General features: G+C 38.9%; 1 protein-coding gene across 11 annotated transcripts in view; it reads right to left on the bottom strand.

The window, feature by feature from the left end:
* Nek1 (NIMA related kinase 1) overlaps nt 1–22,242 on the bottom strand; it is a 115,643-nt gene that overhangs the window by 37,997 nt on the left and 55,404 nt on the right. For 7 of the 11 annotated variants that reach the window (XM_034520356.2, XM_076914175.1, XM_076914172.1 and 4 more), the window contains 5 exons: nt 12,043–12,126; nt 11,514–11,597; nt 11,021–11,098; nt 10,227–10,322; nt 1,937–2,065 (listed from right to left, as the gene is read on the bottom strand). In XM_034520356.2, the coding sequence (XP_034376247.1) occupies nt 1,937–2,065; nt 10,227–10,322; nt 11,021–11,098; nt 11,514–11,597; nt 12,043–12,126 (471 nt within the window). The remainder of the gene's footprint in view (nt 1–1,936; nt 2,066–10,226; nt 10,323–11,020; nt 11,099–11,513; nt 11,598–12,042; nt 12,127–22,242) is intronic. The other 4 variants (XM_076914180.1, XM_076914181.1, XM_076914173.1 and 1 more) reach the window with 1 other exon arrangement.

Below are 22,242 nucleotides of genomic sequence, written 5' to 3'. Positions count from 1 at the left end.
CTGAGCTACATTCTCAGTCCCAGGGGGATGTTTTGGTAAATAAAGTAATTCAGGATGAGCTGTGTTATTTTGAAACCATCTTTACATTGTACACACACACCAAAGCTATAGCATTAGACATAATTGACAATTTGGTTTTTTTCCTCTAAGGAAAGAGGTTAGAGAGAATCAAGAATAGATTCTTACTTGTGTCACTAATTATATAAATTTTAGTTCTGATTAGCACAATGAAGATAATCTAAATACATGAAGAGGAAAAGATTAGTTGTTATGAAGGCTAAATAATATTCAAAGTTTTAAGTAAGCAGTTTCTATAAATATAACACAGTAAGAAAAACAATTTAGTCACATGGATTATCTCAAATTTTATAATATTTAGAAAACATAAGAGAATAGTGGGTTAGATGAAAGTAATACATGTAAACAAGAGAAGTAGGATTTTACCCAGGAAAGCAGTCAGAGAGATGAACAGCTACTTGAGATGTAAGACTGGGTACCAGGAAGGAAATCACACAATGGTATCTAAAGTAGCTGTAAACAATGCGGCACATGCAAAGTCATTATCAGAAAGAGACAAAACCTACTGAGACAACACAGATTCTTATATGAAGCACTGAAGAGTGACCAGGAAATAGTTTAATATTCTGCACAAGGCTCTAAGAAATCTTTGCAGTAATCAATAACCTCTGCAGCATGAAAAACCTAATGACTCTCATGAAATACAAGTCACAGGCAGTAAGTAGCTAGGAAAGGCAAACAGAGGCAGCTGAGCTGCTGGGCTCAGCAGATGGCTTTCAGGGCCATGCAAGCCCAAAGCAGCCACTCCACGCTCTAAGCCTTGTCTCTCAGGCTAGAACAGTCTTCACAGGTTAGATACTTGCAAGTTTAAACTTACACTTCTTCACATTTGTTTATTATCTGTGTAGTATACAGAGAATCAGAAGTAGGTTAAAAATAATAAATGTAATTACACTGAACATCATTTATTTTGTTACAAAATTTCAAATAGTTGGGACTTTGTTCCTAGAGCTAGTTTAAGTGTTAAAGAGATATAATTCTTGAAAAAAAATTGCTAATCATTAAGTTTAGGGTATAAAAATAATTGCCACATTATTTTCAGTTCTGCAATTATTTAGCACACACACAAGCATGAGTGCCTGCTTGCTGCTGCTGCTACAACTACATGCATGGAAGTCAGAGGAAAACTTGTAGGAGTCACTCTCTTTACCGCGTGGATCAGTCTCAGATTGTCAGGCACTGTGGCAAGCGCCTTTGCCCACTGAGCCATCTTACCAGTCTGTTGGTAAACTGCTTTAAAGCGGAAGCATTTGGACACATTCCCCCACTCTTATACACAACATCTGTGAGACACTGGTTCCAAGAATTCTCTACTTCCTTGCCAAAACCCACAGGTGCTCATTCTCATATTTAAAAGTGCATATAGCCTACGTATATCCTCCATATAACAGGAATAATTTCTAGATTAGTTACAAGACATAACAGAATGACATAACCATAAAACTATGTAGTATTATGTACCATTATGTACTATTTACATAATTATATAGTTTAACAATAAGAAGTATCATTCAGTATTACAGATGCCATCCTCACAGACAGTCCTGTGTAATACACAGCAGCAACAACATGACTTTCTTTCTCAAACACTTTGGATCTGAAATTGATTGACATGTATATAGGGAATCCTCAGAAGCAGAGTGCTCAAGGTAAATTTATCCATGCTAGAGTCCTAGATAAAGCTGATGGGCAGAAAAGTTACAATATTCAGTTCAAAAAAATGTTAAAAAAATTCAAGAAGATAAATTCTGTAGGAAAAAACCAAGGAGACATTAGGAACTAATGTCAATTCATTAAATTTATTTTTACTTAAAATAATCTCTAGTCTTTGAGGAGCTCTAAATTTTATGAAACTTACCAGGCCCACTTCTTTCAAAGCTGCAGTCACAGAAATAACAGGTTTCATCTGCTGCTTTGGTGGAGAACCACCTGTTTCATGATGCTCCAACGGTGGAGGGACATCTGAGCTTTTCACCCTTGCCACCAACTGCAGGAGACGGAACACACAACTCAGTGTGCTAGATTTCACATTTTCATGGAGAAATAGAAGGTCCCCATCTCTTTTATGCATAGTACAGATCTTTCTCATTCCTTAATTACTTGTTTTTGTTGAACATTATGATGCATGTGTTGGCAAAACAGTGAGAACATGAAAAATCTTCCAGCCTCATATGTAAATACAGTTCTAAATAAAACTGGTTATCACTGTACAACAGTGTCTCATAAAATGATTCCCCAAAGTTTTCTAGAAAAAGAATATTCTAACAAGCTGGAAGGTGCATTATATTTCTATATGTACCAAACACCATGTAGATAATGAATACTCAGAATTGGTAAGGCTCAATGTTCTCTTCTAAAGGACTGCAAACTGTAATGACAGAGGGAAAGAAGCAAATCTCTATGTTACCAAGAGATGCTAATGGTCTGAAACAGACCGAAACAACAAAGATGAGTGAGAACTGAGTGTGCAGGCCAGAAGAACTGACTGTGCAGTCCGGAAGAGGGGAAGAGGTGCCAAAAACAGTAGCCCCCTCACCCCCCCCCGCACCCCTGCCCCGAACACTCCCCTGGCAGCTCTCAAAGTCAAAGTCAGACACTTCTACAGTCAAAGCTTCAAATTCCAACTCACTAGCGTCTTGGCCTAAGGCTCATTTTTTTTTCTCTAACAAAAGAGCACTGTCTCCATTTTCTCTTTTCTGAAGAGATCAAATGAAATAAGCAGTGCGAAGCACACATCGAGTACTGATTTAACCTTTATCAAATAAGGTTATCTAGCTTAAGCACCAAAAGCCTAGATTAAACTACTGATGAATTAGGTAGCAGGAACCATGCTTCTGATCCTTAGAATGCTGAATAAAAACAAAAAGTCATGTGTGCATAATCAGAGTGTAAAGTTAAGGTAGTGCATTTAAGGTCTTAGAACAGAAGTGCACAGGAGACAATGAGCCACAAATCAAATGCTTTACCTTATTGATTCAAAGAAAACTCAAGATTCAAAAAGATTAAAAAGTAATAAAGTTGTATGAATAATTAAGAAGTTATAATATGGGCTGAAACAATTTCACCAAGGTAGTACAGCATTTAAATGGCCTTCGAAACTTTACAGTTCATTTTAATTCATGATTTTAAAGGTTATCTTAAAAGTCAATTTTGAAATTATTAGGCAGATACCTAAACATAGGGGCAAAGAGGAAATCCTGAAGAAAAAAAAGATCCATATGCAAATTGCTTCAATGAGTTATACTTCATTTAGTCATAATTATTTTTATGTATGTATGGAGGCCAGAGACTGATGTTATATGACTTTAACCACTCTCTACCTTTTGTTAGTAGGTGCGATGTCTCAGTGAGCCTGAAGCTTCCAGATTTTCTAGATTGGCTATTGAGGATCTTCCTGTCTCAGCCTCCCAGCTCTGTAATTACATCTGTACACTGCCTTGCCGGCTTTTCTCTCAGTGCTGTGGATCTGAACTCAGGCTTGTAATAACAGAAACTCTGCCACCTATCGCATCTCCCTATCTGCTTGTATCCATACTTGTTAAAAAGTTCTTTCAGGGTGGGGACACAGTTCAATAGTAGTCCAATCTGAGGATAGTCTTGATACTTAGAACCTTAAAAATTAAGTTTTTTATTCACATAATTCTTAAATTCATAAACTACTATAAATGTAATATTAGTGCAGCTCTCTGAAAAGGTGCCACGGGGAGGGCTTATGTTGGAGCTCAGCTGTGTCTAGCATTTGTCTAATGCAAAGCACTGGGTTCCAGCCTTAGTACTTCATAAACCCGGCTTGGTGGTACAGGCCTCAAAGTCTGCCACTCAGAGAGGGAGGAAAGAGGATGCAAAGGTCAAGGTCATCCTGAGCTACACAGTAAGTTTAAAGTCAGCCTGGGCTATGGGACCCTGTCTCTAAACCAAAACCAAATCTTCATGTAATATACTTAGCTTTGTTTTTGAGTGTGAAGATTCTTTAATTTGGCCTTAATATTTTCAAGGAAGCTAGCTATAAAGCATAAATAATTAGTAGAAATATTTCTATATTAAACTAAACCTTAAGAGAAGCCTATAGTAGCAGACAAATATCTAAGTTAAGACTGATGAGCTAAACAGGACCTGACACTGGGGAATCAGATTCAGTACAAGCTGTGATTATGTGACAATGAAAGAGCTCAAGCTAAGTCATTCTTAAATCAAAATATTAACATAGCACTTTGATCACCATGTCTCTTCCTATAGCAACAGCACACAGTTTTTATCGCTATTGCTCTGTGGTACAGCTTGAGTTTAGGGATGGTGATCCCTCCAATAAATGTTCAGGATTGTCTTAGCCATCCTGCTTTCTTTGTTTTGCATATGAAGTTGAGATTTGCTCTTTCAAGGTCTGTAAACAACTGTCTTAGAGTTTTGATGGGAACTGCACTGAATCTGTAGATTGCTTTTGTAAGATGGTCATTTTCATTATGTTAAATCTTTTTGATCCATGAGCATGGAGATCTTTCCATCTGATGAGATCTTCTTCAATTTCTTTCTTCAGCAACTTGAAGTTCTTGCCATATAGGTCTTTCACTTGCTTGGGTAGAGTTACACCAAGATGTTTTATATAATTCATGACTATTGTAAAGGGTGTTTTTTTTCTCTAATTTTTGCTTGGCCCATTTATCATTTGTATTAAGGTGGGCTACCATTTTCTTTGAGTTAATTCTATATCCAGCCACTTTGCTGAAGGTGTTTATCAGCTGTAGGATTCTCTGGTGGAATCTTTGGAGTTGCTTAGGTGTACTATCATATCATCCACAAATAGCGATACTTTGATTTTGTCCTTTTCAATGTGTATCCCCTTGATCTCCTTTAGTTGTCTTATTGCTCTAGCTAGAACTTCAAGTACTATACTGAATAGACAGGAAGAGAGTAGACAGCCTTCTTGTCTTGCTCCGGGTTTTAGTTCGAGTTTCTCTCAATGTAATTTGAGGTTGGCTGTTGGCTATTGGCCCGCTCCATATTGTCTGTATTATGTGCCTTGTGTACTTGATCTATCTAATTCTTTTAACATGAAGGGGTGTTGGATTTTGTCAATGGCTTTTTCAGCCTCTAATGACAATGATCATGTGATTTTTATCTTTCAAGTTTCTTTATATGGTAAATAACATTAACAGACTTTTGTATATTGAACCATCCCCGAGTCTCTGGGATGAAGTCTACTTGATCATGGTACATGATGTTTTTGATGTGCTCTTGGATTTGATTTGTGAATATTTTATTGAATATTTTTGTATCAATGCTCAGAAGAGAAGTCTGTCTGAAATTCTGTTTCTTTATTGCATTTTGTGTGGTTTAGGTATCAGGGTGACTGTAGCTTCATAGAATGAGTTTTTGTCAGTGTTCCTTCTGTTTCTATTTTGTGTAACAGTTTGAGGAGTATTGGCATTAGCTCTTTCTTGAAAGAACAGAATTCTGAACTAAAACCATCTGGCCTTGTTTTTTGGGTTTTTGTTGTTGTTGTTTTGGTTGGGAGACTTTTAATGAGTGCTTCTATTTCCTTAGGGTACAGGACTGTCTAGTTTACTTGACCTTAATTTAACTTTGGTAAGTGGTATCTGTCTAGAAAACCATCCATTCCATTAAGATTTAGATTTTCCAATTTTGTGGAGCACAGGCTTTTGAAGAAAGATCTTAAGATTCTTTGAATTTCCTCATTTGTGGCTATGTCTCTTTTTTCATTTCTGATTTTCTTAATTTGGATACTGTCTGTATTTGGTTAGTTTGGCTAAGGGTTTGTTTATCTTGTTGAGCTTTTCAAAGAACCAGCTCTTGGTTTTGTTTATTCTTTATACTGCTTTTTTTTTTAGGGGGGGGGAGGTGTTTCTAATTGATTGATTTCAGGCCTGATTTTGATTATTTTGTGTCTTCTACCCCTCTTTGGTGTGTTTGCTTCTTTTTTTTCCTCTAGATCTTTCAGGCATAGCTTTAAATTGCTGGCATGAGAATTTTCTAATTTCTTTATGGAGGCATTCAGTGCTATGACCTTTTCTTTTTAGCACCGCTTTTATTGTATCCTATAAATTCGGGTATGTTGTACTTTCATTTTCATGAATTTTGCAGGCAAATACATGGAACTTGAGAATATCATCCTGAGTGAGGTAACACAGACCCAAAAGGACATGCATGGTATGTACTCACTGATAAGTGGATATTAGCCAAAAAGTACAGGGTACCCACACTACAATCCACAGACCCAAATAAGCTAAACAAGAAGGAAGGCCCAAGGGAAGATGCTTGAATCTCACTTAGAAGGGGGAATAAAACAGTCATAGGAGGGAGAGGGAGAGAGGGAACTAGGCAGGGGTGGGAAAAGGCAAAGGGGAGGGGAAGCGGGGTTCAGGATCAGGTGTGGGGAGAGACAAGAACAACTGGTCATGTGAATAATGGGAATCTGCAGCTGGCAGGGGTGGGGGATGGGAGGCATCTTGAGGAAGTGCCAGAGTCCTGGGATAGGGGAGGCTCCCAAGAACCAATGGGGGTGACCTTAGCTGAGACTCACAGCACAGTATTGGGGATATGGAACCTGAAGAGGCCACCTCCTGTATCCAGGCAGGAACCCCAGTAGAGCAATAAGAACAGCAACCCACCCACAAAACTTTCAACTCAAAATCTATCCTGTCTACAAGGAATGCAGGCACAGGGGATAGAACAGTGACTAAGAGAGTGGCCAAGCAGTAACTGGCCCAACTAGAGACCTATCCATTGGGTATGCACCAATGTCTAACACTATTAATGATACTCTGTTATGCTTTCAGACAGGAGCCTGCATAACTGTCCTCTGAGAGGCTCCACCCAGAAGCTGACTCAGAGAGTTGCAGAGACCTATAGCCAAACAGTGGATGGGGCTTGGGGATTCTTTTGAAGGAGTTGGGGGAAGAACTGAGGAACCCGAAGGGGATAGGACATCAATAGAAAGACCAAAAGAGTCAGCTAACCTGGCTCTTTAGGGGCTCTCAGAGACTGAACCACCAACCAAAGAGCACACATGGGCTGACCTCCTTACACATATGTAGCAAATGTGCAGCTTGATCTTCTTGTGGGCCCCAAATAACTGGAGCAGGGGCTAGCCCAAAGCTGTGGCCTGTACATTGGATATGTTCTTCTAGCTGCGCTGCCTTGTCTGGCCTCAGTGGGAGAGTATATGCCTAGTCCTGCAGAGACTTGATGTACCAGAATGAGGGGATACCCAGGGGCATCTCTACCCTCTCAGAGGAGAAGGGGAAGGTGGGATGGGGAAAGGACTATGGGAGTGGGGACCAGAAGAAGGGGCAGTGATCAGAATCTAAAGTGAATGAATAAATAAAAAAGGAATAGAAAAAAATTCACATTCTCTTAAAATAATGTGACACAAGATATTAAAGTACCTTAACTGTCAAAGGAGAAGATATTACACTGATCCCTTAATTCAGAAAGCTATTAAATATGACAGTAACACAAAACTGAAATCAACAAAGTCAATAAAGTCTTATCAGTCCTTTCCAGTGACAAATACTGATAGGTGTGCCAATCCTATGAGGTCAGCCCTAAACACGTACACATGAGCAACACTAAATGGGCTCAGTAGGTTGTGTTTGAGTATAAGTGAGTGTGAGTGTTTGTGTGTGTGTAACAATAATGAGAGAAGAGAGGTTATGAGTTAGATAGGGCATGTGTATGAGGGGAAAGAGTGAAGTTGGAAGATGGAGACTGCAGAGTGAAAATCATGTCAATACAATACCCATGCATGAGATGCTCAAAACAAAATAGGTATTTAAGACCCACAGTTTTATAGAAGATAAACCCATGAAGTGTGAAAACCAAAGATGCCAGTTTTAAAAATGAAACTGATTGCATGGCTAAGTCTAGAATATTTCCTTCTAAGTATAGTTTTATAAACACATCCAGTTTTAAATATAAAAATTTTCAATAAAACTATAGCATTGACTTGAAACGTTTTCTAAGTCAGATTTGTACATATAAGTGTGAGAATGAGTGTGTGTGTGTATCCAAATGCATGTTGCCCAGGCTGGCTTCCAACTCAAGACACATGGCCCAGCATGAGACTCCTGTTTCAGCCTCCTAAATGCTGGGCACACAGGCATGCAGCACTATGTTCTAGATAAGAAACCTTTCTTTCTTCTTTCCTTCCTTCTTTCCTTTTTTCCTTCCTTCCTTCCTTTTTTTTTTTTTTCGGTACCAAGAATTAAATCCAAACTGTGGGACGTGCCAGGTGTGGTGGTTTAATATGCCTGGCTCAGGGAATGAGTCGTACTGTTAGGAGGATATTAGGAGGTGGCCTTGTTGGAGGAAGTGTCCATGTAGACCTCCTAGATGCCTGGAAGTCAGTCTCCTCCTACTTCCCTTCAGAACAAAATGTAGTACTCTCAGCTCCTCCAGTGCCACGCTTCCTGCCTAGATGATAATGGACTAAACCTCTAAACCTGTAAGCCAGCTCCAACTGAATGTTGTCCTTTCTAAGAGTTGCCTTGGCCATGGTGTCTTCCAGCAATGGAGAGCCTAACTAAGACAGCCAGCAGCCAGCCCTATACTGCTGAGCTCTGTGCCTGGCTGTAAAGTAATCCTTTGGAAGCACACAAACTGCCATGTCCTCAGAAGCCATTCTCACATCTCCCCAAGGTTTTCAGTTATCACTGTAAGATTTTCTATTTCATACTTCAATGTTACTACTTGCAGAAACTTAATCAGCAGTGTCACCAAATGACAAAAGTGAAAAAAAGTAACCAAAAATTGGACTAGCTTTAATGTAAGAAGCTTTATCAGGTCTTAAGATTCAGAACAGTAAATATCATTTCATCTGTATATGTGGATTAGTAAGGATTAGTAAGTATGTCAGGAACATATCAAAAGAACCTGATTTCATATTCTAAACATAGAATAATTTCATATAAAGTTCAGTAGCACCCAAGGATGCTCTTTCTTTAAAGAACTACTCAGACTATTAGCTGGCAGGCATCCAATCCAAGTACATTTTCCCTCTCTATATGAGGCTATACTCAATTAACAAATGTTTTGTGAATAATTCTTTAGACACAAATTTGAAATAAGCTGAGTCACAAAATTCCCAACAAATTTATCCACTTGTTTCTTATGATCACCATGGCAAAGGTAATCCTATTTTGGCTTTTCTGAATTATATGAACTTAAGCTGTGGGAGGCATGATAGTCTAAGGTGTAGAGCCTACATGGCTAGAGAAAACAATAACTTCTAATAAATGTGCTAATGCCAGTATCCTCCATGCCAATCATAGAATGAACTGAGGCACAGACATTCACCCTACCTTAAAGTACCATAAGTAACAAAGCAAGAACGTAGAGGCCTGCTGCCAAAGTGGGTCTCTGTGTGTGCACACGGATAGAAGCAAATAAGGAGTAGCTTGCCCTGTGACTAAAACCGTGAGGAACCAAACAGTGAAATCCATGAAAACTATTATCAAATAATTTGATGTCCCATTGAGATTTTTGTCTAAACTCAGCATTTTAAAAAAATAAGGCTGACAGAGGGGTCAAGGACACTATAAGAAAACCCACAGAATCAACTAACCTGGGCTCACAGAGACTTAGCCAACCAGGAGTATGCATGGGACTGACCTATGCCCTCTGCACACATGCTACAGTTGTGAAGCTTGATCTTCATGTGGGACTCCAAACAGCTGGAGCAGGGGCTGTCTGTGACTCTGTTGTCTGACTCTGGGACCCTTTTTTCCTACTGGGCTGCCTAGTCTAGCCTCAATAGGAAAAGAGGCACCTAGTCTTACCACAACTTGATATGCCACGGCTAGTTGAGGTCCATGGGAGGCCTCCCCTTTTCTGAAGAGAAACAGAGGAGAAGTGGATGGGAGAGAAGGGGGATAAGAAACAAGGACTGGGAGAAGAGGAGGGCTAGGAAACTGTGGGCGAGAGGAGGGACACACAAATACACAAATACACAAATACACACACACACACACACACACACAGAGATTTACACTGACTTGCCCCGATACAGTTTGTGCAAGGCCCTGGGTTCGATCCTCAGTGCTACGAAGTTTAGAAACTGCAAACCTGACTGATTCCTCAGTAAGAGCCCAAGGACATGAATTCAACAAGGCTTAATAAGAACAAGGTCTTACATGCTCTTCCCATACTTTCTTCTCTCTTTCATAAGCTTCTTTCCTTTTTCGCTCCAGCTGCTCTTTTAGCACAGCAGCACGTGCATGTGTTTGGGCCTGAAAATAAAAACAAGCAATTAGTTATCAGAAAGATAGCCTATGGTCATCCTCCTCCAATCTGGGTCTAAAATGACACTGACTTTGTAGCCAACATAGAAGTGTGTGTGTGGTTCCAGAATAAAAATATACTCTCACTATGTATCCTCCTCACTTTGGATAATATGGGAATCGTTGATATTTGGTAAATGAAAATAAGTACAATGCACTAGAATGCAAATTAAAATGTAAATGTTTATGACAATTGTTATGCATGATTCTATTCATCTTTGGAGAAACAGATACCTGTATATTTCATTTTTAAGGCTATTCTTCTGAGACAGTATCTTGATTATAATACACACACACACACACACACACACACACACACACAGACAAAAAAAAAAAAACCCAGGCTGGCCTTGAATTCGTGGCAATCCTCTTGCCTCAGCCCACTGAATGCTGAGATTACATGAGTATCTACTTTTACAGAATTACACATGTCACAGTTTTATATATTCACATCATAATTTCATCTAATTGTTCTTCATAAATGTTATATAAAGAAGAAAAATGCTATTTTCCAGTAATTATAAGGTGACAGATAAGAGGGGAAATCAAAACTTAAAGAAAATGATCCAAATATATAAAACTCCTAAGAACAACCTTTTCTCCCTCAGCTTTTACTTTCCTAAGAAGTTAAACTGTTTAGTCTGTACCTTAAGTGACTCCATCTTTTTGAGCCTCGTGTCAGTCTCTTCTGTTACTTCTTGTCCTTTGGTACCATCAGCTTCTTTCTAGAACAATTGTCAACAAGCACACCACTTAGTAAACAGCAGCCAAGCTCAGAGCCACCTCTGACTGAACTCACACCATGAGAGTGTGAGATGAAACCACTCAGCACTGTCAGTTTTCTCTGAGAGCTGCACCTGAGCCCGCCCTCCAAAGCAAAAGACAAAAGGAGACCTGTGTTAAGTGGTCTCTGTTCCTTTCATAGACAGCAGGTACAGTCTCTATGAAAAGTCCTATGGGACAAATAGTCTTAGCAATTTGAAATCATGTCCTTAAGATTTATTTCATCCCTACATATAGTTTTCTAGTCTTTGACCTTCATTTTCTTTTTACAGTTTTAACTTTTATTATTATAGACATAACATGATTGAACTTAATCTATTATTGAATTACTTTTTTAAAAAATTGATTTTTACCTACATTCTCACCACGAAGTTTGGCTTTAATCTGTTGGCGCTCATTAAAATTTTGTAGTCTTATTTGCCTCAGCCTTGCCAGATAAACCTAAAATAGGAACAACAAAAACAAATAAACATTCACTTAAAAGGAAAACTATGAACATTCTCACTGCTTTAAAAAAAAAAAAAACCTTAATTTATGGAAAAGTGTTAATCTGAATACAAGAAACAAAAGTTCTGAAGTTTGGTTAATGAAAATGAAATATTAGCTTTTAAGTATTTAAACGAATTTATTTCTGCAAAGAAAGAAATATGTTATAATTACAAAATTTTAAATTATATCAAAAGAAAAGAAATTGAAACTCAGAAGACTGAGTAACAGTTACAGGGCAAAATTATGACACAGCATGTCAGTCAAAATATATTAACAGGTCCCTATAGACTTACAAAATCTTAAAATAATTGTTAAGCATTTAAACCATGCAAGAAAAGAAGGCGATAAACTTAAAAATGGCTGCGTGGCGGAGGTGCTGAGCATGCGGAAAGCATACCTCTTCCTCATTGTTCCTTGGCTTCCCTCCTCTTGAAGAGCTGGGCCTGCCTCCATACAGAGTTGCCAGGTTTTGCAGGATTCCCTGTTTGTCATTTAATGTGCTAAGTTTAAAGAATGAGTGGAGCTACAGTGCCCTGCTCTGTAGGCACATCCACATGCCACTTACTTCTTTTAGATATATGCTGGCCACTTCTAGATACCACACTAAAGAGGTTCTGGCACTACCCATGGCCACGTTGGCATGTGAATGCAGTGAGAACAGAAGTCATTCAACTCCAAGTATAATTACTTAAGTACAGAGACTGCAAATGTTTTTACAGTCATTAAAGGGATTTTAAAGAGTAAGAGTGTTTTCCTTTTAAATTCACAGCACTATTTTTTTTTTTTGGCCTTTGAAAAAGATCCAATCCCACTGATGTTGAACAATGAACCGGGAGATAGACCTTGAAGAGACCACCTCCAGTAGACATGGCCTCCAGTTGAGGGATGGGGCTACCCGCATCTCAAAATTTTTAACCCAGAATTGTTGCTGTATAAAGGAAATGCAGGGACAAAAATTGGAGCAAAGGCTGAAGAAAAGGCCATCCAGTGACCACCCCAACTTGGGATCCATCCCAGTCATAGACACCAAACCCGACACTATTGCTGATGCTGAGATGTGCTTGCAGACAGGAGCCTAGCATGGTTAGCATGGTTGTCCTGAGAGGCTCTGCCAGCACCTGACTGAGACAGATGCAGATACTTATGGTCAACCATTGGACTGAGCCTGGGGACCCCAATGAAAGAGTTAGGAAAACAAGTGAAGGAGCTGAAGGGATTGCAACCCTAAAGGAAGAGCAATATCAACTAACCAGATTCCTCAGAGCTCCCAGGGACTAAGCCACCAACCAAAGAGTATACATGGGCTGGTCCCTACGCCCTGCTACATATGTAACAGAGGACTGCCTTGTCTGGCCTCAGTTGGAGGGGATGTGCTTGGTCCTGTGGAGGTTTGATGTCCCAGAGAAAGGGGGATGCTAGAGTGGGGGTGAGGTGGGAGTGGGTGGATGATTGGGGGAGCACCCTCTTAGAGGCAAGGAGGAGGGGGGGATTGGGTGGGGGAGTGGGGGGCAGGGACCAGGAAGAGGGACATTTGAAATGTAAATAAATAATTAGTAAAAAAAATCCCATTCAGTTCTAGATGTCTACGTATATACTACATACCAAACACACACACACACACACACACACACACACACACACACACTCTTTTATATTCACTGCTCTGGCTTCCAAAAATGACAAGCTGAGGCACAAACTGCCTCATTTTCAAATACAGCTTATTGTTAACATGAATTGTCTTACTAGAAATTATTCACAAGCTTCAGCAAAGCTACCAGGTTATCCAATTATCTATTTTCTCTTCCTTCAAACTACAACCATGTTTAAAGCTTCTTCAGGCATAGAGTTCTTGGCCCATCTCCCATCTCTCATCCATGTGTAGTAAATGCACTTTATACTCATTATCACCAATTTCCTGAGGTCAACAAGTCTTCTTAACCCTCTCTAAGTCTACTTTCTAATTCAAGTATAATTAAAATGTTCCTCCTAAGGTCACTACTAGTGTCAGAAATGATGCAAATGTGGCCTTTGAGCATTTGAAAAACCATTTTTTCTCTAAAGTTACCTTTGACTGAATCTACTTCACACACACACACACACACACACACACACACACACACACACACACACACTTCTCATAAATATATGAGGTTCACAATAGGAAAATTTAAAAAAATTAAAAAACATTAAATATTTATTATAAAGCTAGCACTTGAGCCTTAAATTTTATCTCCCACATATCCTTTTATACATATGTATGAATGCATACAGCATGTTTTTATAGAAATGAACTTTTCTACAATTTTTTTGTCACTTACAATTATATTTCCAGTCCCTCCTCATATTCAGGAACACATAGGATTGGTGTGTGGGTAGTTGATGTAGCTCTGTGCCACAGCACTTATTTGCAACTGCAAGGAGGCTCAGAAAAACATGCATACACATGCGTGTACACACATACACATGAATAAATGAAAGATATATGTGAGACTAGAGGGACTATAAATTAGGAAACTACTTTGGAGACTCAGGAGTCAAAAAAGAAATGCTTAACATAAGACAGAAACTAAGGGCTCAATAATAGCTAACTAGGCAAGAGACCTAGTAACATTTACAGTCGGTAGATATGCAGATGGCAGACAGTACAAAGGCAAAGGAAAGGTCTAGGTTTTTGACTGTAGTTATTGATCATAATCAACATCTGGGCTAAGAATAAGATCATACTATAAAAAGAATGGTAAGGTCAAGTTCAGAAAATGTTTGAGGTAGTTTTGTTGCACCTAAGTAGTTACTCAAATGCCAGTCTAATAAATTCTAAATTTTGTAGTTTAAGAGAAAAATGTTATATGACTGAGGGATATTTGTTGTTGTTGCTTTTGAAGGCAGGGTCTTACTGCATTGCCAAGGCAGACTTTGAGAATTCCTAGGTTGAAATGATCGTTTGAATATGCTTGGCCTGAGGGAGTGGCACTATGAGGAGGTGTGGCTTTGATGGAGTAGGTGTGGTCTTGTTGGAGGAAGTCTGTCACTGTGGGGAGAGGCCTTTAGAACAAGATGTAGAATTCTTGGCTCTTCCAGCACTATGCCTGCCTAGACGCTGCCATGCTTTCCACCATATGATAATGGGCTGAACCTCTGAACTTGTGAGCCAGTACCAGATGAATGTGGTCCTTTATAGGAGCTGCCTTAGTCACTGTGTCTGTTTACAGCAGTAAAACCCTAAGACATGTCTCAGTTTCTGTAGTAGTATGATATGAAGTTGGTGTTCCTCTAAGCTACCATATACCATCATTGTTTATGTGGGCTAATTTTTATTATTATTTTTTATTTGATATTTTATTGATTTACATTTCAGAAGCCATCCCCCTTCCCCATTCTTCCCACCCATTAATCCCCTAAACCATCCCTCCTCCTCCTTATGGGCTAATTTGTAAAAGATACACAGTTATCCATAGAGTTATAGGAAAGTAAGGTAGTTATAAATACAGCCCAGTAAAGAAATATGAAATTAAGGCATTTTCCTGTCATTTGTTTTGTAAAGTAGATTTCATAGCTTTCAAGTGTTAGAAGTTGTAGATGACAATGGGCCCAGATAAGGTAACAGGTTAGACACTCCCTTTCACAGTACTTTCTACCCATATGACTAACACTTAATTAGAATGGCATGTACAGTGAACCTGAGGAAGCACTGCGCCAGTGCTCGTTCTGAATCCACAAATGTACTCTGCACTGTCATGTTGTTACTTCCCCTGACACCAATGCTTCCTGAGACCGGCAAACTCAGGGCTATAAAATGCAGTGTTACTGTTGGATACACTTATCTGCTCTTATAGAACTTAGTGTTTAACTATAGAGCACAAAGACGAGAGAAGTCCTGCCTCAACAATGTACACAGAAGGTGAAAACTACACCAAGTTGTCCTCTGATCTCTGTGTATATGCGTACATTCACACATACACAAATAAATAAAATTAAAAGTCAGTGCAAATATATTTACATTTTCATATGATTTAAACATATCATGGGTATCAGTATTAATGGAAAATATTTATTAGGTACAACTTTAAATCTCTAATGTTAATATTATTTCCTGAAGAATCAAGGTTATAATAAATAGTATCAATTACTATACTGTAGTATACTGTAGTAAATGCAACACAGCAGTTATAACTGAGAAGTGAAAATTGTCACACCATTAAAACTATGAGTGAATGACACTATAAACATGCAGTAATGACTACTGTAAAAGTAGTCTCCTGAGAGCCCTCCACCCTAACTCTATCTCTGTATAGTCAAATGCAGGTCTCTACTGTCATCTGTCAGAAGTTCAATGTTCTAAACACCTGACAATATAATGTGACTATTTCAAATCCACTGATGGGATTGCAGACAGAGAATGATGGCAGAGTGCTTGCCCTGCATGTTCAAAATCCTAGATTTAATCTCGAACCCTGCCCTCAAACAAAACAAACCAACCAACTAACCAAAATCCAAGCACCACCCTCAAAAAACAAAACATTGACCAACAAAACTGAAGAGCTTGACAAAGATTAAAGTTTTTTTTAATGAAATAATGGTAATAATATTGGAAAACCATCTGAATCTCATGCAAAACCACCTATGAATAAACAAATAATGTATTATAATGCTGATACTTCAGAATTGCACAGATATCAAAATAATAAAGTGGCTTAAGCCTAAAAGCCAACCCACACCGAGAGAAAAACCTAATCATACTGCTGAAAACTAAGAGCTAAAAGTAAAATACTCAAAGCATCCAGAGAAATATTAACTACAGAAGAAAATCTTCAAAAGATGAAGAAATATCATTAAAAAATACATAGAATAAAAAGTAGTTGAATCACAATTTTTCAAATAAGTAAACTGTCAGCCCAAAATAGATATTGGATTTATAAATTAGACTATTCAATAACGATAAACTGAAGGTATCTTAGTACAAAGTAAGATGGAGAGAATTTACAGTTAGAAGAACTTGTCTGAAGAGATTGCTGGTTACACAGTGGTCCACACCTGTGATTCAAGCTACCTGGGAAGCCAGGAGAGAAGGCTCCTGCTCAGGATCAGGTTCCCTGTCTACAGAGCAAGGGGTCATTTCATTAAAATACTACCAATTAAGAAAACACTGCTAAAGGAATTGCTTCTCTCTGGCTCTGTGTTTGTGTCTGACAGACTTTTGGTCTGCTCGATTTTGCTAAGTGATGCTTTTTATTTACAAGTTTTTTAATAGTATTTTCTTTAAAAAGGAATTTCTTCAAAGTTAAGACTATAAATATAAGTAAATATATAAACAGGAATTTGTTTTAGACAGAAAAGATATAAGAAGCTTGGAAAATTTGATGGAAGGAAACAATAATTATGGAAAATGTTCCTTTTCTCTTAGTTCTTAAATATATTAGACAACAGGAAGGAATCATCAAAGGCTGGAAGTATGGCTCAGTGAAGGAGTGCTTGTCCAGCATGTGCTAATTCTGGGTTCAATACCTATCAATATACACACACAGCAACTAATGTCCTGGTTGCAAGGACAGAGTAAAGGAACCACTATAGTGGCACCATTTTTCTGTTCCCATCTGTTTTAATTTGTTGCTACAATAGAAGACCCCAATAAAAAGGAACTTAGTGGAGAAGGCTTATTCTAATTAATTCCAGGTTATATAGCTCATGACTGCACAGAAGTCACAGTGGCAAGAGCTTGAAGCAGTGAGTCACATCACAGCCACAGTCAAGAGCAGAAAGAGACAGAAAGACATTCATGCTCATTTGCTCACTGCCCAGCTCAGCTCAGCTCCTAGGCTCACAGAGGTCAAGACTTCCTGCCCAGGGGATAACATTGTCCACAGTGGGCTGGATCTCCCCACATCAATTAACTTGCCACAGTCCTATAAAGACATGCCCACAGGCCAATCCAATGTGGACAATATCTCATTGAGACTCTTCACAGGTGACTAATCTGTGTCAAGTTGACAAGTAAAGTTAGCCATCACACTACTGAATTAACATAATTTATAAGTATATCGTGAAAAAGTATATATACATTGTGAGCCCTTGAGGGACTCACGTCTGGAAAGCTACATGAATACAGATACAATCAGATTAATAGAATTAATTAAAATGGAATATTAAAAAGTACTCAGACAAGATAAAGGTAGCAAGAGTAAAACCAGAGGAACAAAAATAGATAAAGCATATATGAAATGATAAAACATAACTAATCCAAACATATCAAAATGATACTGTCATTAACTACTGTTAAAGGTGGTCATTTGGTAAGATTTTTCAAAAAGAAAAACAAATGAACCAAGTATATATTCACTACAAAATGTCTCACCCTCATTCAGGCACCTTAAAAATAAAAGGACAGAACTAGAAGTACTATAGAAACACTTATTTAAAAAGAATGAAACTGCAGTGGTAGCAGACTCTCTTCATAGACTGCGGTTGTTTGATAATGTAAGACATGTGGGAAAGACTCATGTACTAAGGTAACTTCAGGTGATCTCTGAGAATATGTATGGCCTCTCTAAACTAAGAGGCATCTCCAGCTGGCAGCAAGTATATTGGCTTACATGAGAATGGTCCTGGAGGCTCATAGGGAGTGGGTGCTATTGGGAAGTGTGGTTTTGTTGGAGTAGGTGTGTCGCTGGTGAAAGAAGTCTGTCACTGGGGGTGAGCTTTCGGGTTTCAGAAGCCCAAGCCAGACCCAGTGGCTCTCTTACTTCCTGCTACCTACTGAGTCAGATGGGGAACTCCCATATACCTCTCTGCCGTACCAAGTCTGCCTATGTGCTGTCATGCTTCCTACCATGGCAATAATGGACTAAACTTCTTCTGAACTGTAAGCCAGCCCCAATGAAATGTTTTCCATTGTAAGAGTTGCCATAGTCATGATGAAATTCTGATAGCAATAAACCCCTAAGACTTGTAGTAAGCAGCTGGAGCATTCATTCACTGGACATAAAGAAATTAACTTTCTCACCAACAGAAATGAGCCTGGGAGTAACCCCCTTCCCAGTTAAATTTTTACTGCCTTGTGAGAGTACAAGGACACTAGCCCAAGTATCCTGAGTTCTAATTTTCAAAAACTATGAGCCAATAAATGTAAATTGTTAAAAGTAAGTAAATTGTGGCAAATTATTATATGAAAAAGAAAAGGAAAGGAAGAGATTAAGCCTTGCTGGACTATGCTACTGACGGAGTCTGAGGGAGGAGCAGCCATGACTTCAGTTGTGTATCACTGATGAGCTCGGCACACTCCAGTGAATACCAGCAAACCCTGGTCACACCGGCAACCCTAATGAAGCCCCCACACAAAGAGGTCTTTTAAGAAAAGGAATTAACAACAACAACAAATAAATAACTTGGGGCATGATGGGAGTTTTTCTATAACTTGCCTATGTGCATTTATACAGGTGTTAAAATTTATAAAAAGAGCCACTCTTATTTTATGGTAATTTACAAAGTAAATGTCAATAAACAGTGCTGGAGCTGGGGAGCTGGCTCAGCAGTTAGGGGTGCCTGTAGCTCTGGCTGAAGACCAGACTTTGGTGACCAGAGCCAGTGCTTCCCAACCGCCTGCAGCTCTAGCCCTGTGGATCCAATGCTCACTCTGCAGTCTATGAGCACCGCTATGTATAAGGACATATACCCACAGACACACATGAGTAAAAATAACATATAAGACATTATAAAAGAACACAAGAGAACTGAAATGCTGGTGCAGTATGGAGAGATGAATGTGCAGACGGAGCGAGGCCAGTGTCAGAGGCAGGGGAGTAGTCTGACCTGCACACTCATTACACAAGCAGGGGAGTGGTCTGACCTACACACACACACTACACACAAGCTGTGAGTACAATTCCCAGGGAGATCATTCTACAATACTTACAGTAAGAAACAACCGAGGATTTAGTCCCTAAAAAGATTCACATGTAAAGATTGAAGAAAAAAATAACAATTACACACAAAAAATGGTAAGAGACCGTAGACAGAGAAGTACAGGGTAAACTGCAGAAGATAAGGAAGAAATTTTACAGATCATATTCGATGTCACAGAAAGGTCATGTAAGATGAGGATCACAAAGCTTTGTTTGGGGTGGCAATGTAGCTCAATGGTCCATCCTTTATTTAGCTCATGAGAAGTTCTTGGCTCAGTCGCCCACACCACAAAAGGAATCGAACAGAAACAATAAAACAGTGTATGTCTGAGAGGATGGGCACTAGTAACTTTCTTTCAACATGCTGATGTACTGATAAACCATTTACAGAGTTAAAATGGTAGATAAGGAACTGGAAACAAATGAACTTCATTCACTTTTGAAGAGTCAGGCTATGAGCTGAGTCTTAATGATGAGAGAAACAAAAATATAATTAGAGGTTTTAGGAAAGTATGCTTAAAGAAGGACTGTTGAGGGATGGGGCATAATAATTACGATAAGGACCCCAAATAATGACAGAATGTCATCAAAGATAACAAGATGCTGAAAGTGAAAATCATAAATGGTTCAAACACAATCTTCATAGCTTTGATGTTCTCCAGTGCTGTTTAAAGGTATAATCACAGACAGCAGCTCAGGTACACATAATGAGACATGTCAACACAGAAACACAGAAACACAAGGAAGATGGATAAGTCAATTATATGGGCATGTGTATAACTAAGTAAACTGAATGACCATATTATATTACTAGAAACAACTCAAGTGGCCCTCTACAGAGGAATGGATGCTCAAATTATGGTATATACACACAAAGAATCTAACTCAGAAATAAAAAGAACTAATATGGCTAGGTGTGGTGGGATATACCCTGAACCTTAGCACTTGGGAGGCAAAGGCAGGCATATCTCTTTGAGTTAGAGGCCAGTTTGATCTAAATAGTGAGTCATATAAAACTACATATATATGATTCATAATTTTCAATAAATGTCTTCAAAAAGTCCCAGAACTATAAGGAATAGGAGCAGATCACTGTGAGGGGAGTGGTCAACTTGGAGGAGCATAAGAAAACTGGGGAAATAGTAGAAATGTTTGGTAACATGACAAAGCAGTATACACAAGATTATACTATATGCATATGTCAATGGGGCATACTCAGCACCAGTGAATTACATTATGATTAAGTTATAGCATAAGTCAACCTAAAATGAAACTCTTGTGTGGAACCTGAGTAGTACGTTCTTACATGAAATCCTCACTAAAGCCAGTACTTACTAGCAGCTCCTTTGCAGGCACTTTGCTTTGTGTGACAATACATGGTGGCCACATGCCATTAAATATCTGTGCAGACCTACCAAATGGACAACACAAAAGTGAACCTTAACATTAACCATGGGCTTTGGATGGTTATAACGTGTCAATGGGGGCTTCTTGGTTCTAACAAATGTATAGTCTGGTACAGAATGTTGGTAATGAGGAAGGCTGTGCACATATTTGGTGGCAGAATATGACTGGAAATCTCCATGAAGGTCTATTTTCCTGGGAGCCTTAAGATGCAATATAAATAGTCTCAGGCTGGTAAGATGGCTCTTAAAAGACACGTGCTCTTCAAGCTTGACAACCTGAGTTCAATTCCTGAACTAGGGAAATGTGGAAATGAGAGAAATGAGTACATTAAGTTGTCCTCTTACTTATACATGCACGCACGTGCACACATACACTTAAAATCTAAAAAATTAAAAAATAAAGTATATACAATTAACTTTTGCCACATCTCATCTATTATCCCCAATACAGTCTAAAATTATAAGCATAAGAATTCTAAAATGACATCCATGAAAGGGGCAGCATTTAATCAATTTCCCTGATATGCTATGCTTCCTCCCCCCACCCCGTCTGTCTGTCTGTCTGTCTCTGTCTCTCTGTCTCTTCCTGTCTCCCTTCCCCCTCCCCCTTCTCTCTCCCCCTTCCCCCTCCCTCTCCCCCCCTCTCCACCTTCCCCTCTCCCTCTCTTTTTTTGTTTGTTTGCTTGCTTGCTTTTTCAAGATAGGGTTTCTCTGTGTAGTTCTGGCTGACCTGGAACTCACTCTGCAGACCAGGCTGGCCTCGAACTCAAAAATCCACCTGCCTCTGCCTCCCAAGTGCAGAGATTAAAGGTGTGCGCCACCACTGGCCAGCTCTGGCTCTCATTTCTAAAGCAGGCATGTTCTATTTCTTTTGTTCTGGGCAAAAGACTCCAGGTTCCTCACCCTTTGAATTTGAACCAGTTAATTTTCCATGGGACTTTCGGGTCTCTACAAGAGCCCGGGGACTAAACTAGCAATATCTTATGTCTGGATGTTTCTGGTTTCCTAGACTCTGTCATTGCTTCCCTGGCTTACAAACTTCCATACAGAAACATTTCAGCTTTTGTAACTATATTAAACACTCTCTGTTATAAATATATATTCTATAATGCTTCTATATTCTTTGCTGGAGAATTCTGCTTAATACACTAGTGTACATATACTTGTCTAATATTTGATTACAAATTATTATAAAGATAAATAACACTAGCATAAACTTTGTAGTCCTACTCTTCCCGAATTGGGTAAAAATAGCCTTGTTGAGTCCGTCAATCTACAAGTAATACTCAATGCATC

Source organism: Arvicanthis niloticus, chromosome 16, assembly GCF_011762505.2.
Source record: "Arvicanthis niloticus isolate mArvNil1 chromosome 16, mArvNil1.pat.X, whole genome shotgun sequence".
Lineage (NCBI taxonomy): Eukaryota > Metazoa > Chordata > Mammalia > Rodentia > Muridae > Arvicanthis > Arvicanthis niloticus.
The sequence above is the reverse complement of the archived record's forward strand: the minus strand, read 5'-3'. Positions and strand labels throughout refer to the sequence as shown.